We start from the raw sequence: 14,620 nt of genomic DNA, 5'->3' as shown, positions 1-14,620 counted from the left end.
TTGTTGTGGCTGTTCTGCCATTCAACCACTGATCTATATAGAATGATATGATATATGAATGTCATTATATAGATCAGTGCATACAACACACTTTTAAAAAGAACAGTTCCTGTCTTTGCAGTGTAGTCATACTACTGTTTGTCATACAGGCAGTACAGTGTGCTTGCGCAACACAAAGATTAAACCCCATAAGTCTGGCTAACTGAGGGTGTCATGTCAAGTAATGATGCTGTTTAAAATACTACACACACACGCCTTCTCTGCTGTAAAAGGTTTAACAGAGATAGAACATTCAACAGGTAAAAGCACATCCAATCGATATTTTTCTTCCGCTTTGAGACATGTGATGCTCAGTGCCGCATCTGATTGGTTGCATTCCTATTTTTTTAATTTATTATTGGTTCCATTCCTTGTCCCGCCAAATGTTTAGCAGTACAGCTAATCGTTTATCAGTTATTTAATCAAACATTCACGGAATATACGGATAAAAAAACAGTAATTAAATTATGTGCCGGTTTTAATAAAACATCGTTTCGTTTGTGATGGAACGTCAATCTCAGTGGATAGTGGGAGGGCCCCGCGGTTGACAAATAAGTGACGCAGTAAGCGTAACTGCTACGGAAGGCTATAGAAACACATGAGGGGGTCCGTTTCTTGGCTCCAAAATCTTTAGTATAGAGACCTGGCACTAACAAACGAAACAGAGTCTTATTCATCGTGGTGGTTTGTGATGTATGAATGGATAGTTGACGGATTATCGTCGCTGTTCGTGCCCTTTTCTGGTGAGAAATCCGCAGCCTGGCCTAGTGAGCACGGTAACGGTTTAGCAAGAGCCGCGGGCACAGACTCCCAGCGGCAGGAGAACAGCAGGCCCGCCAAACGCAACTACCAAAGGTGTAGTATTAGTCTTTTGTATTCCTCATTTCTGAATGAACCGAATTTGTATTGTTTCCTATTTTTGGTAACACGCAGTTTGCTTGCTTTGTTCTGGCTGTTGTTAGTTTGTGTCTTGTTCATTTAAGTTACATGAACAAAAGGCAGTGTAGTATTAGCAGTTGTCTATTAGGGGCAGGAATCAGTCCAATGTAAACAATTCATCAATAGACAATCTATTCACGGCAAACAACTTAATTTATGGACTGTTTGTCGTAATTGGTCTTATTACAGGTTTGGTTGTCATTCAATGAACCTTGTAGACAATTTTTATTGTGTATTTTATGTTAGTCTTTATTTTGTTGATCCATATGAATAAAAGTGCATGTTCTTTGCTAAGGGATATTGCTAGTGGTTCTGAGGCTTAGTGGGTATTATTTGAAAGGTTTTTCGTCTTAATCCGTCTGATGCACTGACTTGAAGTGTTCTTCTGGGTTTCAGTGTGTACTCTGCTGATGGTGTGGCAGAATATCCAGAGGTCAAAAGAGCAAGACATGGTAAATATTTAGACCATATCTGCCATGTAAACAACAGTGCCTAATGCAACTTCCCTGAACATTTCTCACTTACCTACTATCAAGATTTCCCCCCCAAAATATATCATTGTCTGTCAACAGATGTGATCATTAGGGTTGTGAAGAAGACTTTTGCAGGGATTGCTGGGCTGTTCCGTTCGAGACACCGCAGGAAGGACGAACATGAAAAGCAGAAAGGCTTTACGCAGGTATGTTTGTGTAATCACCACTAAGCACTTGCAAAAACATGCATTGTTTGTACAGCCTTGGTTTCATGCACATTGTCTTGTTTCTTGTGCTTGTTGGTGCCTCAGGTTGGCAAGGTTGCCTTTATGGGTATTGATGACATATACAGCCACAGCCTGAGTTCATGGAGTGAGATTGACGGAATGGGTGAGTGTGACCTACCAGCATGTCTCTGTGATCTGTGAAATTTTCTACATATAGAAGCATCTTGAAAAAAATGTATCACAGTTTCTATAAAATTAATTAATAAAATCATACTGTCCCCAAACATTTAAACGATAGCACATAAAGTGTATTTCATACGTGCATACAGCCTGTCAGTTTTGTAATGATTTCAATCTCTATTTAGATAAACAGTTTGAAATGGGACTTAAAAATAAAGAAAGGACAGCAACCAACGTCCACCACAATGTCCAGGCTTTACGTAAACCTGAGTAAGTATCATTTAGTCAATTTTTGAAGTGTTTCTCAATTTTAATCTTGTTTTTTTTAGTCTTTTTAAATTTTGTTTTATTATCTGCCACCGTTTTAAGGATTATCTTTCTTGATGAAATGAATATCCAGTTGAAATGGTTTATCATTTTTACATGATTAAAGGGGAGATTGAAAACTTCTATTCAAATAAAAAGAGCCTAATTTTTCTAAATATTCCCACATCCTATGATGTACAGAATATGGGTGTAATTCAGCCAAACAATAAACACTCAGCAATTATGAATAAACATGCATAATGGAAACAATAAGAAGCATTAATGAAAGATGAACCTTACCTAGGCTACCATGTGCTAACAGAAGTATCAAAACAAGGCTTGAGATACATACTTCTGCTTTGTAACTGTAAACCATATTCTGGAAGGTTGATGATACTAAAATGATTTGTCCTTTATATGGTCTGTAACAGTCTGTATTTATCTCCTTGAGCAGTGGAGCAATGCTGTACAAGGGAAGCCAGGACAGAGGCAGGGAGATGCGCAGATCCCTGAAGCTAGTGCCGACTTGCACCACCCACGGGCTGAGCACAAGACCGCCTGAGATGGAGCACCCGAGCCGCACACACAAACCTTGCCTGACCGTGGAGGAGGTAGGAAAACTCAATCTGGATGTACTGGGAAGCTTGGTGCGTCGATGTCTTTGATTTCCTGAGCGTTTCTATTTCGAGTAGGCATTGAGAGAGAGCGATCGAGAGCATTACAGGAAGCTAGTAGAGATGGCTTCGGAGAAATACTCAAAGAGCAAACCATTACCATTTGGACGGATGAAGCCTCCAATGTAAGTCCTTAGAACACTTTTGAAATCATTGTAGCTTTGCTGGAGAAAATTAACGCTATGTTTATTAAAATCTTTTAGCTCAAATTTCCCTCTTGATGGACACAAGGCTAATGGACACACATCCCTCAGTTTCACTACTGATGTGAGCAGACCTGCTCCAGTAAGAGGTGAGCTTAATTAACAGCTAATATACACCCAGCAATATGAGCCCATCCCAAATGAGTGTTGATGATAACGTTACCCTAATAAACTGCTTTTCTTCTGTGCTGTTTCCCTATATGAAACGGTTTTAACCTTTTAATGAGAGATTCCATTATATTTTTTACAATCAAATACAATTTTCTGTTTGCCTTCAGCCCTCCCTAACATGTCTGTGTGGCGGGAGCCAGTATCACTGATGCAGACTAAAGACAGGTAACATTTTAACATGTTGCATAAACATTATTGATTATAAATGCATGTCTGCATTTATTGATTCAAATTTCTTTAATTATTAAATCTGCTATAGAACAATAGATGTTAATCGAAGCACACCAGGAAGTGATGTCAAGCAACGAGCCTTGGATAATCAAACTGCAAGAAAAATCGTAAGTGCATCCGTGTATCTTCAGATTATTTGGTTTTTTATTTAATATTGAAAGCAATATTTTTTGAAAATTGTTCAAAACATTTTTTGTTCAAAAGTAGAAAATGAATAAACAGGTTAAATATTCAATCTCTGCATGTGGACGGGAATGAAACACCCCTTTCTGCTGATTGGTCAACCATGCAGTCATCAGTTGTTCCTCAGTTCCACACAACAGTACGGATTCTTAAAGCAGCGGATGATTATGATTCTATTGATGTTTGGTTGACCAATCAGCAAAAAGGGTTTTTTCATTCCAGCCCACATGTAGAGATTGAATATTCAAGCTGTTTATACAATTTCTACCCCTGAATGTAAAAACATAAAATCAAGCTGAATTCTTGGTGTTTTATTTTCTTCATTTTTCTGCTTTCAATATTAAATCAAAAAAGGAATGAATGGAAGATAAATGACTTCAGTGTCTTATTCATGTCATGCAAGTGTTGCTGTCTACAAATTAAATTTGGAATTTTTTTTTTATTAACATCATAAATGCTTTTTGAAAACAGTGTTATGTAGCTGTAATTTGATCACATTTCAAAGCAATATGGTATTTAATGTCGTCGTATAGTCCGTTTTATAAGTGCAGTTCTGTTTTCCTCACCCTCTCTCTAGCCTGTAGACGTGGATCTGTCAGCTGAGGTTGAAGCCAGGTTGAATCTTAAGGAGAAAGACGCCACTGCAGGACCCTTGCTACCATCCAGATCTGAACTGATTACAGATGCAGTAAGGCGCAGTGAGGAGGAGTTTCCCAGACTGACCAAGGTTAGTGTTTTAAAAGAAAATCCTGCCCTTTATAAATGTTGTTATACCTCTCTGTTTGATGATTGATTTTTTTTTTTACTTTTTTTTTTTATAAGTGTTCAAGAAATATTGTGAACATGCATAAACATATTTCTTTGTTAATTAGAATTTGGTGAAATTCTGATTTAATAATGTCTCACAAATGTGTTAACCTGATTGCTATAAATTCTAGTTTCTAAAAATTCTAACATATCCATTGTAACAGAATAATTATTTTAAATCTGTGCATGTACATGCAAAAGTAATTTTGGGTGCTATTTATGATAGTAAATAGAATATGTATGTATATATTTATTTAAAGCAAGCCTTTAAAAGAAATTAGCATTAATCAGTTTACATATGAGTGAATGTAGCAGTGTCATGCCTTTTAACTTAAAATTTGCAGTTAATTGCAATGAAAGGGTAAATTCACCCAAAATGGACATTTGTCATTAATTACTCCCCCTCATGTCGTTCCAAACCCATAAGACCTTCGTTCATCTTCATAACCAAAAATATATTTTTGATGAAATCCGAGAGCTTTCTGACACCTGATAGACTGCAATGTTATTACCACTTTTAAGGCCCAGAATGGTTGTAAAAACATCGTCAAAATAGTAATAATGTGACTACAGTGGTACAGTGGAAGCAACGAGAATACTTTGTGCGCAAAAAAAAACAAAACAAAAATAACTTTATTCAACAATTTCTTCTCTTCCCTGTCAGTCTCTGATGCTGTTCACATTGTAAACAGTGCAGCGCTTCCGGCTTCTATGTCAGAATTCTGGCTCAGTATTGGCCGGCTCCTGCGTCAGCATCACACGCATGTATCATGGTGCTCACATGAACAGCATTCAGCATTTTTGTTTTGTTTTTTGGCCAAAAAACGTATTCTCGTTGCTTCAGTTAATGATAGATATTTAAATTTTGGGTGAACTAACCCTTTAATGAATGAAATTAAATTTCTGGTCTCATTTCATTACTGCGCGATTAAATTGCTGACAATAAATTACAAAAGCGAACATCTCCAATAAGAGAATTGTCGGGGAAAGATTTGCTTGGGTAGCTTTGAGTGCCATGTAAACAGGGATATTTCAATATCTGAAGTGTAAACCCTTTTTTTTTTTTTTTTTTTTTTTTTTTTCTCGGAATAAAGGCTTTATCAGAAAATAGAACTTAACTGAACAATGATGTGCATGCAAATTCTCAGTTTTGTTTCACTGTCACATTGGTTCCTTCTTGATTGAGTCTCATTTTTGTCTGTGTATCATGTAACAGGAGATGCAGCAGGAAGTGAGTGCTGCTCTTGCTCAGAGTGATCCAAACCTGGTTCTGTGCAGTGCTTTCAAACTGCGTATCACACAGAGAGATCTGGCAACCCTGCAAGAAGGCAGCTGGCTCAACGATGAGGTAGTGTCATTTCAAAAGACTTTTAGGAATGCACCGTATATTGGTAACATGATGGTCATCAGCTGATAATGGATATTTAGTTCTGTGTTCTCATTTTTCCCCCTCTATTTTTACAATACTTTTGCCATCATCTAATGTTCGCCAAAACTTAAAAACAGTAGTAAATTGATTAAACTGTACTAAATTAATTTGTTAAATGTAATCTTTAGCAAATTTTAGAATCAATATTCTAGAATGTTGCCCATATTAAGCCCATTTAAATGTTTTTATAGCATTTTTAGTGTTTTATTTTTCATTTAAGCAAAATAGTATATAATTTATTCAGCCAATTAACGTTTATTGGCCATAACATGAAAATAATTGTTGTTTTTTTTTCATAATTTTTGTCCATCATACTTATAAATCAAAAGGCAGGTCAGACCAGGGCCCGTATCCCTAAAGAATTTTTGTGCAAAAAGTGGCTCCTAGTGGCCAAATTCTAAGAAAATTCTCAGTCATGACGTTTTCTTAGAATTTCCCCTAAAAGTGACACGAAAATCCCAGTTAATATAAAAGCTATTCCTCAAGATTCCTAGCGCTTAAAAGGGCTCCTAAGGTGAGATCTGCTAAGAGCAGGGAAGAGGACTTTTAGTGGCTTAGGAGTTACCCTAAGCAGCTGCACAAAATGGCCAACAGAGGAGGCAACCTTTATGTTCGTTCACCAACTGGGCCAGCAACAAACCTTGCTCCTCAGTCCAGTTCAGTTTGCGATTCCTTTTTTTCTCCATTTTCTGTGTTTGTAGGATATTTGTTAACAAGCCTTCATAAATAGACCAGCCAGCAATCACAGACATTGATAAAAGCTGAGCCGTGTTACCCTCGTTAAGACCACACTGAGTTGTAACGTTGCAATTTCTACTTCATTAAGGACAGCCCCTTGAGATAGGCCATCTTGTTTTCAATGGGGTCCATATGGGAGTGAAAGTACAAAATATGCCAGCTAGGATATTAATATGAGCAAATAAGACACGAATCATTATTTGAACAGGGTGTAATGAGCTTAAGTTTTCACATATTTTAGATTCTAATGTTAGGCTATGACCCCTACAGCTTACTATTCATTTTCCAGATATTTTCTTGAATGTGAAATATTATTTACAATTACAGTCTGCATAAGATTAGAGTGTATAATTATGTTTATTGATTTGAGGGTACATCCTTTGCTCATTATCACCAAAAGTTCATTTTCATCAAACTTGTAGGATCAACCAATCACGGCTTTTGAAATGATGACTCATACCTAGCAACGGGGTCAACCACACCTCCTCACTAAGATAGGATTTTCCATCCATTCCTTGCTCAGAGATCACTGAAAATGTTCTGGAATCACTTCTAAGCTAAAACTCCTGGCAAGGAATTTTTAGGTTAAGTTAGGAGCTCTCTGAGAGGATTCTCAGAATCTTTAGGGATACGGGCCCTGGCCTCTAACATAACAAATAATGATACACAATAATCTGAAAGTTCTTATGAAACATTACCTTTTATTAAACATGTAACCCTGTTGCTCTCAGGTGATCAACTTCTACATGAATCTCGTGATGTCCCGCAGTGAGCAGGAAGTAGGAGGCAGGAAGGTCTACTCTTTCAGTACTTTCCTCTTTCCCAAGTTGCATGGCGGTGGACATGCTTCAGTACGGCGCTGGACTAAGGCTGTAGACCTCTTCCTGTATGACATCATTCTGGTCCCTCTTCACCTGGGTGTTCACTGGTCCCTTGCTGTGAGTATTTAACCTTAACTGTCATGGGTTCAAACATTAGAAACCCTTATATTAACAGTAGCAGTCTTTTGCGGCACAATGAAAAGGACACACAAGCTTTCACTGTTTGGTGCCTGATGAATAGTTTTACAGGACTGTTGATTGGCTGGTTGATTTGAATATTTTATTAGCTTTTATTTAATTTGTGTCTGAGTGATGACGTTTAGATTTGTGTGTAATGTTTCCTCCTTTTTCCACGGTAGGTTGTTGACTTAAAAACGAAATCTGTACTATCTTACGACTCCATGGGTCAACGGCATGATGACATCTGCAACATGATTCTGTAAGTGTTAATGTTGTGGAGCGTTATACTTCACTGCTTATATTTTTAAGACAAGCACTTTGCAGTTAAAATGAGTTTGTGTAATTGTGCTGATGAGGTTAAATGTATCCATGTTAAAGTTTGTGCTCATAGTTTGTTTTTCACAGGCGACTGTACACATTTATATTAACCTAATGACTGCATCTGTCTATCAGGCTTTATCTGAAAGAAGAGTTCAAGGTGAAAAAGGGAAAAGATTTGGACATGTCAAAGTGGACCTTGAGCAGTTTACGACCTTCTGTAAGCAGTTGTATAATTACATAATATTAATTCATTTCATTAAATCCTATAAGAAGATTGTAAGGGTGTGTTCACACTTGGCAAGTTTGGTTTGATTAAAATGAACTGGTGCAATTGCTCTGTTAGTGCAGTTCCTTTGAAAAAGTGTGGACACTGCTGTTTAAAACCTGGTGCGCACCCAACAAGCAGACTGAGACCCCTGAAAAGGTGAGTCTCAGTCCGCCTCCAAGCGACTGATCTAGGAACGGACCAAAGACATTTAAACAAACCAAAAACAGGGTGTGATGTCACAAGATGTGACCCTAAAAAGGACAGAATGCTCAAGCGTTGGCTCTTCAAGGCATAGGAACTACATTGCCTATCAGTTCAGTACAGCCATCGGAAATGCCGTCTCCTTGCAGCAGATCTTCATTTGTGTAAAATTGAAGAATTCCTGGTGCTGTTTTGACTCCTTTACACATTGTATAAGCTCTTCGTGAATTCTCAGCTGGTAAAAATTGCATCATACCGGTATGTAGGTACGCACACACAACAAGCACGTTTAGGTCAGAATTCAGTATTGTTTTGGATGTTCGTTAAGTTCCGTCACAAAATAAAAGCCTTTTTTATTTAATGTATTTTTTAGGTTCAGTCTTAAAAATGACAGTGTTAACGCTAAGCAAACCAGGGCTAAATTTATTATTTTTCTTTTTTGGTCTGGACCAAAAGAACCAAGAGAACCAAACTACACGTTTGAACACACCCTAAGACTGTCAGCATGACTGAGAAAATTGATTTTAAAGTTTTTACTTAAATATTACCAAAATTCATTATGAATTTAATATTATTTCAGGGTAAAGGTAACAAGCCCTCAGTGATCATATTTTTTTTAATCAGTGTTGTCACATCAGTCCACAAGAGGGTGCAACAAATAAATTGAAACAAAACGGCACTGAGTTATTGTTAGCAGACATCATTTCTAAGTCTGCATTCGGTTTTATGTGTTTGCCAAACACTGTTTTTGCACTCAAATGCAACCCATATACAGAGTTCAAAAGTTTAATTTGACAGCTGTAGAAGTGTGTTTCATTCTGGGTCAGGAATGAAACTTGCACTATAAGCTCAGGTCTAATTATTGTTTGCAGGAGATCCCTCAGCAGAAGAATGGTAGTGATTGTGGTGTGTTCGTATGCAAATATGCTGACTATATCTCCAGAGGACGCAACCTCACATTCAGACAGGTACTGCTTATTTACACCCACACAATTTCTTGTATATACTTATGTATAATTATTGCAGAATTATATTTACAATTTATTCTTTCTCTCTCTAGAATCATATGCCGTATTTCAGGAAAGTTATGATCTGGGAGATCCTCAACCAAAAGCTGCTGCAGTAGGAGTGTTGGGAATGTCGTACTGACTGAATCAGATTGACCAAAGCACAGGACCATTATATGTCTGTCCCTCCTGCTCTTTTCTAGAGACTTTTGGCTTTATATTGGCCTGTTGCAAAATTCCACCCAATTCCTTTAACAGACTGGATTGCTGGTTCTCGGACAGTTTTGTTTGCACAAATAACCAACCCCTGCTGTATTAATCCAAACACTAGAAGCGCAAATATGGTTCAAGGAGCAGAACACTGGACTGGGGTGTGAGTAGATTTGAGCAGATGGAAGCCTCATTAGCAGTTGTTTTTGTGAGGCTGGGATCGTTTCATTCCAAGAATGTAGTCTTATCGCCCCCTACTGGTTCTACTGTGAGCAGTTCCCAACTCACAGAAGTAGCTGTTGATGTTACAATGGGGGGGTTAAAACAAAATGAACTTTATTCTCAGTAAGCTTTGAGTTTCTTAGCATGGGGATGTTTTAGCATTAACATATATCTTTTTACATTCTATTTGGATTAATAAGGAATAATAAATATATTTATTTAGTTTGAATGATATTCAGTTATGTCAGCTTAGTATGTCAAGACTTGTTTAAAAACCAACAATCGTACCCATTAGTCTCAGAGCATCTTACTAGCAAGGTTTAATGTGCATGACGATGATGGTACTTGCACTGAAAGCAACAGTATTCGGTGGATCTGTTTTGTTTCTTTTGTGTCTCTACACAGTCCTGGCCTCCAAGTGCCTTGATCCGGGTGAATCTCATATTTGAAAGCCGTAAAAAATAGAAATGTTGAAGATTTTGGCTTTACACCTCTTGCTGGAGCATCCGACATGCTTGTTTTTTGTGTGTGGGGAAGCAACAGAGCTTAACACAAGTAAAAACCAGAGCTAGATGATGGGGAGGGGGAATGCATTGGTCTCATTTTTCTGATTCTAAATGCTATATTCATAATCCCAATGGCTGTATTAGACATTCTTATTGAACTGGAACTGTGGAGCAGTGAAGTTGTGCCAACTGACATTTCTGTGGTTCATTTCTGCAATATTCCTCTCTCATCCAGTAATACAGGATCAAAAAGTGCTTTAATTCTGACTTGAAGTGTAAAAGAAGAAAAAAGGTCTATATTTATTTGTTCGTATGTGGCTCTTCTGATTTAGTTTGAGCTTGAGTGCATATCCTGAAGTGGAATTGTTTGTGAGAATGGAGAGCGTTTCGATTGGCAGTGAGTTCTGATGCAAGCTTTAATATAGAAAATGAAAAGGCCCCACTGCATATGAACTGTTTTTGTCATTAATGCAGAGTGTTGGTACTTATTTTTGTAAGTAATAAAGAAGTGAAAAAGAAACATGTCGTCTGTCTTAGTCACACAATACAGCACGTAAGGTCAAATTCCTGTCACAAGAAGTCCATACAACTGCAACATAATTCAGAAGATCTTCTAATAGTTGCTACTGTTTTGTTTAATTGGTAATCAAAGCACCATATGCAGTTAAAGAACTGTATTAATGTTTTGATTTGCAATTTAGTTGCATATGTTGAGCTAATGCTGTCTTACAGGTGTCATTTTTGTTCACTCTTGTTCCACATAGATGCATACATTTATTTTGTTGCTAAAAGATTTCTATTTCAAGTAAATGCTGCTCTTTTATCCAGTTTCCACAAACAACATTGATAAATGTTTCTTGAGCCAGATCAATAAATTAGAATGATTTTTGAAGGATCGTGTGACTGGGGTATTGATGCTGAAAATTCAGCTTCAGAATACATTACATTTTAAAATATATATGAACAGAAAACAGATATTTTAACTTGTAATAATGTTTGACAATATTACTGTTTTTTTTATATTTTTAATAAAATAAAAGCATCCTTAGTGAGCAGAAAAGACTTCCAAAAACATTTTAAAAATCATACCGACTCCAAACTTTCATTTATATTTATTTAATAGTGTAATATTCACTTTAAAATTTGTAATCTTTTTTTAATTATTATTATCGTAAACATTGTAAACAGATATGGACAGGCAGCACATGAGTTTGTGGAGGCAGTCTTTTTATGTGTGCTATACAATCAACAGTTTAAGGTGGCCTGTATTCTTTTCCCATCCATTACACTATTCTAACCAGTAGGGCCACCAGGTGTCAAATAAGCACACAAATGTAACCTTGCACTATCCTTGCCCTCGTTTCACACACTATCTGGAAACAGTTCCATGGTGTAATGTTCACAGGAGACGACTGTCAGTGATGCACTTCCTGCTCTGCCATCACGTGATCTATAGGCTAATTTATTGATAGGCCTGAATTATTTAGACGGCCCAGTGTGTTCGAAAACACAGCAGATGGTCTTTACATGATGAAACTAATATCTTCCCTAGCTTTTTGCCCTAACGTATCTCTTCTTGCCCATTTGTATCTGGATGGGTAAGAAGCGCCATTTCAAAACTGATATAAGTGAACGTTACTGACAATATGTAAACAATACAATACATAATTTAGCACCAGGTTTTGTGTCTAAGATCAGTCTCTTTCCATTTGTATTATTAATATACTGTATTATGCGTGTTTTTCTGTCTTACAATTATGAAACTCAAAATGTTTCAGTATAGATAATTATTAGTCCCACTTTATATTAAGTATCTGTAAGTACTATGTACTAACATTTAAATTAATCATTCGATACAATGCAGTTATTACATGTTTTTACATTGTATTATATTTTAAAAATACCTGCGTGTAATTACCTCTGTAATTAATTTCAGTAATTACATCTATAATTACACTTTTGACCCTTCCCTTACACCTAACCATACCACCAAACCTGGCCATAACCTTACCAGTATCCCACCGCAATAGCAGTCAAAGTGTTTTGCAATGCAACATGAACACAATAAGTACATTGTACCTAATTATGTAAATACATAGTAGTTAAAGACAAACACTGTTAAAAATAAATGTTCCAAAAGGGTGTTTCTGCAGCAATGCCAAAGAGGAACCATTTTTGGGTCCCCAAAGAACCTTTCAGTAAAAACATTTTTTATATTATTATTATGGTGAAAACCTTTTTAATAATCTTAGAGTATGTTTACATGACAACGATGTACTAAAAATGGAAGCGTTTTTTTTGCGTACAGGCGTTCCCCGTTCACATTGATATGTGAAAACGATAAAAAATATTGTATTATGCATGCCAGGCCAGTAGTTGGCGATGTAACTTTGAATGAATGAATGAAGCATTTATATAGCGCTTTTATATGTACTACTGTACACCCAAAGCGCTTTACAATCATATGAGGGGTCTCTCCTCAACCACCACCAGTGTGCAGCTTCCACTTGGATGAGGCGACGGCAGCCACAGTACAACGGCGCCAGTGCGCTCACCACACACCAGCTATAGGTGGAGAGAGGAGAGAGTGATAGAGCTAATTCAATGTAAGGGGATTATTAGGAGGCCATGATTGGTAAGGGCCAATGTGTGGAATGTGGCCAGGACACCGGGGTTCTCTTTCAAACATTCGCTCGGTATCTCACTATGGGAAACGCCTCTGGGCGTGACAGATCTGGAAGTACCAATTACACCACGTCTGTCAGTTGACAGACCAATCACGACAGTGATGCGGGAGTCCCCTAAACCACTGTAGTGGTCCCTACTTCATTCTTCGATCTCTTCCCCGTGAAGATCAAATTGGAAGCTATCTTTTCAGTAGGACATGTCTCGAAATAGTTGTTTAACGGTTCTGAGACGAGCCGTCAAGGTACGTCGCTGAACGCAGCTATTTTTGTGAGCGGGTTTTTCTTTCCACTGTAACGGTGTTATTAATCTGGTATACTTAAGAGAATTAACGCGTTACGGCGAATTCTTTTAGATATTCCCTTATTCTGAGTTGCACGTGTCGGTGAACTTAGATAATAATACTATTATGGCTACTACTTCAAAGTCTGCAAACGGCGGACCGAAAGCAGAAACTTCTCGCCCGTGTGCGTGCGGCTCGATGATATCGGGCAAGGATCCTCATCCTTTATGCATCGCATGCCTGGGGGTGAGACACGCACAGGCAGCCCTCGCTAATCCCGAGGGCTGTCCTCACTGTTCTCTCTTCCCGTCGAGGGTGTTAGAGAGAAGAGTGCGTGTCGCGGCCACTAACAAGGGTGATCCCTGCTTTTCTCCGCCACCCGCGGAGGAGGCTAAACAGCCTCCGGCGTCCTGCAGCTGGGGCGAATACATGGACGAATTCTCCCCGCAACTACCTCCCCTCTTCGGATCCGTAGGGCTTACGGATGTGAGAGAGGAGGATGGCGAGGACGACGAGGCCATCGCTCGTTTGTTAGAGAGGACGATGGTGAGGATGATGACGAAGATGCGATCCTCCCGCCAAATCCACCCCGGCCGGACAGCGCGTTAAGCGAGGGTTCACCCTTCCCGGCTCAGGCGGAGCTCGACCTGCTCGAAATGTGCCGGAGGGCGGCGGCAAAACTCTCCATAGACTGGCCATCACAGCAGTCGGGCCAGGGGGCAGAGAGAGATCTCTATGACGGCAAGAGACTGCCGTCACGTGCCCCACCAGCTAAGCAGCTCATTCCAGCGGTCCCCGCGTGCGTTTCGGAGATGAAACGTTTCTGGGATAAGCCATTTTCTCACAGAGTTCCCGTAAAGGGATTTTCTAGGCTGGATGTGGATAAAATGGAGGAGTTAGGGATGTCAAATTCCCCTCCTGTCGAGCTGTCGGTTGCACACCATCTCCACCCTAACCGCAAGACAGCTTTTTCCTCGGCTTCAGCCTCACTGCCAGGACGCACTGATCGTCTAACGGCCTCAGTGTTTCAGAAAATTTATCGCTCTTCTGCACTGGCAGTGAGAGCTCTTAATGCCACCTCTCTCCTCACTGCTTATCAGGCAGAGCTAATGGAAGAGATGGGGAGGCAAATGGATGCTGGGTCTCCAAACCCAGCCCTCTGGGAAGAGATTTGTGTTATTGCAGATCTCAACCTGAGAACTTCCAGAGGTGCGGTCCAGAGCTGCGGCCGCAGCATGGGCTTGGCAGTGGTCGGCGAGCGAGCTCTCTGGCTGGGGCTGTCAGGGCTGTCAGACAGAGAGAAAGCAGACTTCTTG

The 14,620-nt window shown here is 38.9% G+C and overlaps 1 protein-coding gene across 1 annotated transcript; it reads left to right on the top strand.

Annotated features, from left to right (window-relative positions):
- Nucleotides 1–412: 412 nt before the first annotated feature.
- Nucleotides 413–10,847, top strand: senp2 (SUMO specific peptidase 2). Its single transcript, XM_081379842.1, has 17 exons — nt 413–894; nt 1,375–1,430; nt 1,551–1,657; nt 1,763–1,841; nt 2,044–2,128; nt 2,619–2,775; nt 2,857–2,963; nt 3,042–3,130; nt 3,320–3,377; nt 3,472–3,550; nt 4,204–4,353; nt 5,650–5,781; nt 7,332–7,538; nt 7,781–7,860; nt 8,055–8,139; nt 9,264–9,359; nt 9,452–10,847. The coding sequence occupies exons 1-17, from the start codon at nt 731–733 to the stop codon at nt 9,515–9,517; spliced, it is 1,797 nt and encodes a 598-aa protein (XP_081235968.1). The 5' UTR covers nt 413–730; the 3' UTR covers nt 9,518–10,847.
- Nucleotides 10,848–14,620: the final 3,773 nt, after the last annotated feature.

This window comes from Scardinius erythrophthalmus, assembly GCF_964197995.2.
Source record: "Scardinius erythrophthalmus genome assembly, chromosome: 12".
In the NCBI taxonomy this organism is placed as follows: Eukaryota; Metazoa; Chordata; class Actinopteri; order Cypriniformes; family Leuciscidae; genus Scardinius; species Scardinius erythrophthalmus.
Note: the sequence above shows the minus strand (reverse complement) of the source record. Positions and strands in the feature narration are given on the sequence as shown.

Bases quoted from the DNA above. Each gene is read 5' to 3' on its own strand.
- senp2 (XM_081379842.1), top strand. From the start codon at position 731: ATGTATGAATGGATAGTTGACGGATTATCGTCGCTGTTCGTGCCCTTT. The intron at 2,776-2,856 runs GTAGGAAAACTC...TATTTCGAGTAG, and splicing joins CTTGCCTGACCGTGGAGGAG to GCATTGAGAGAGAGCGATCG. The intron at 3,551-4,203 runs GTAAGTGCATCC...CCCTCTCTCTAG, and splicing joins ATCAAACTGCAAGAAAAATC to CCTGTAGACGTGGATCTGTC.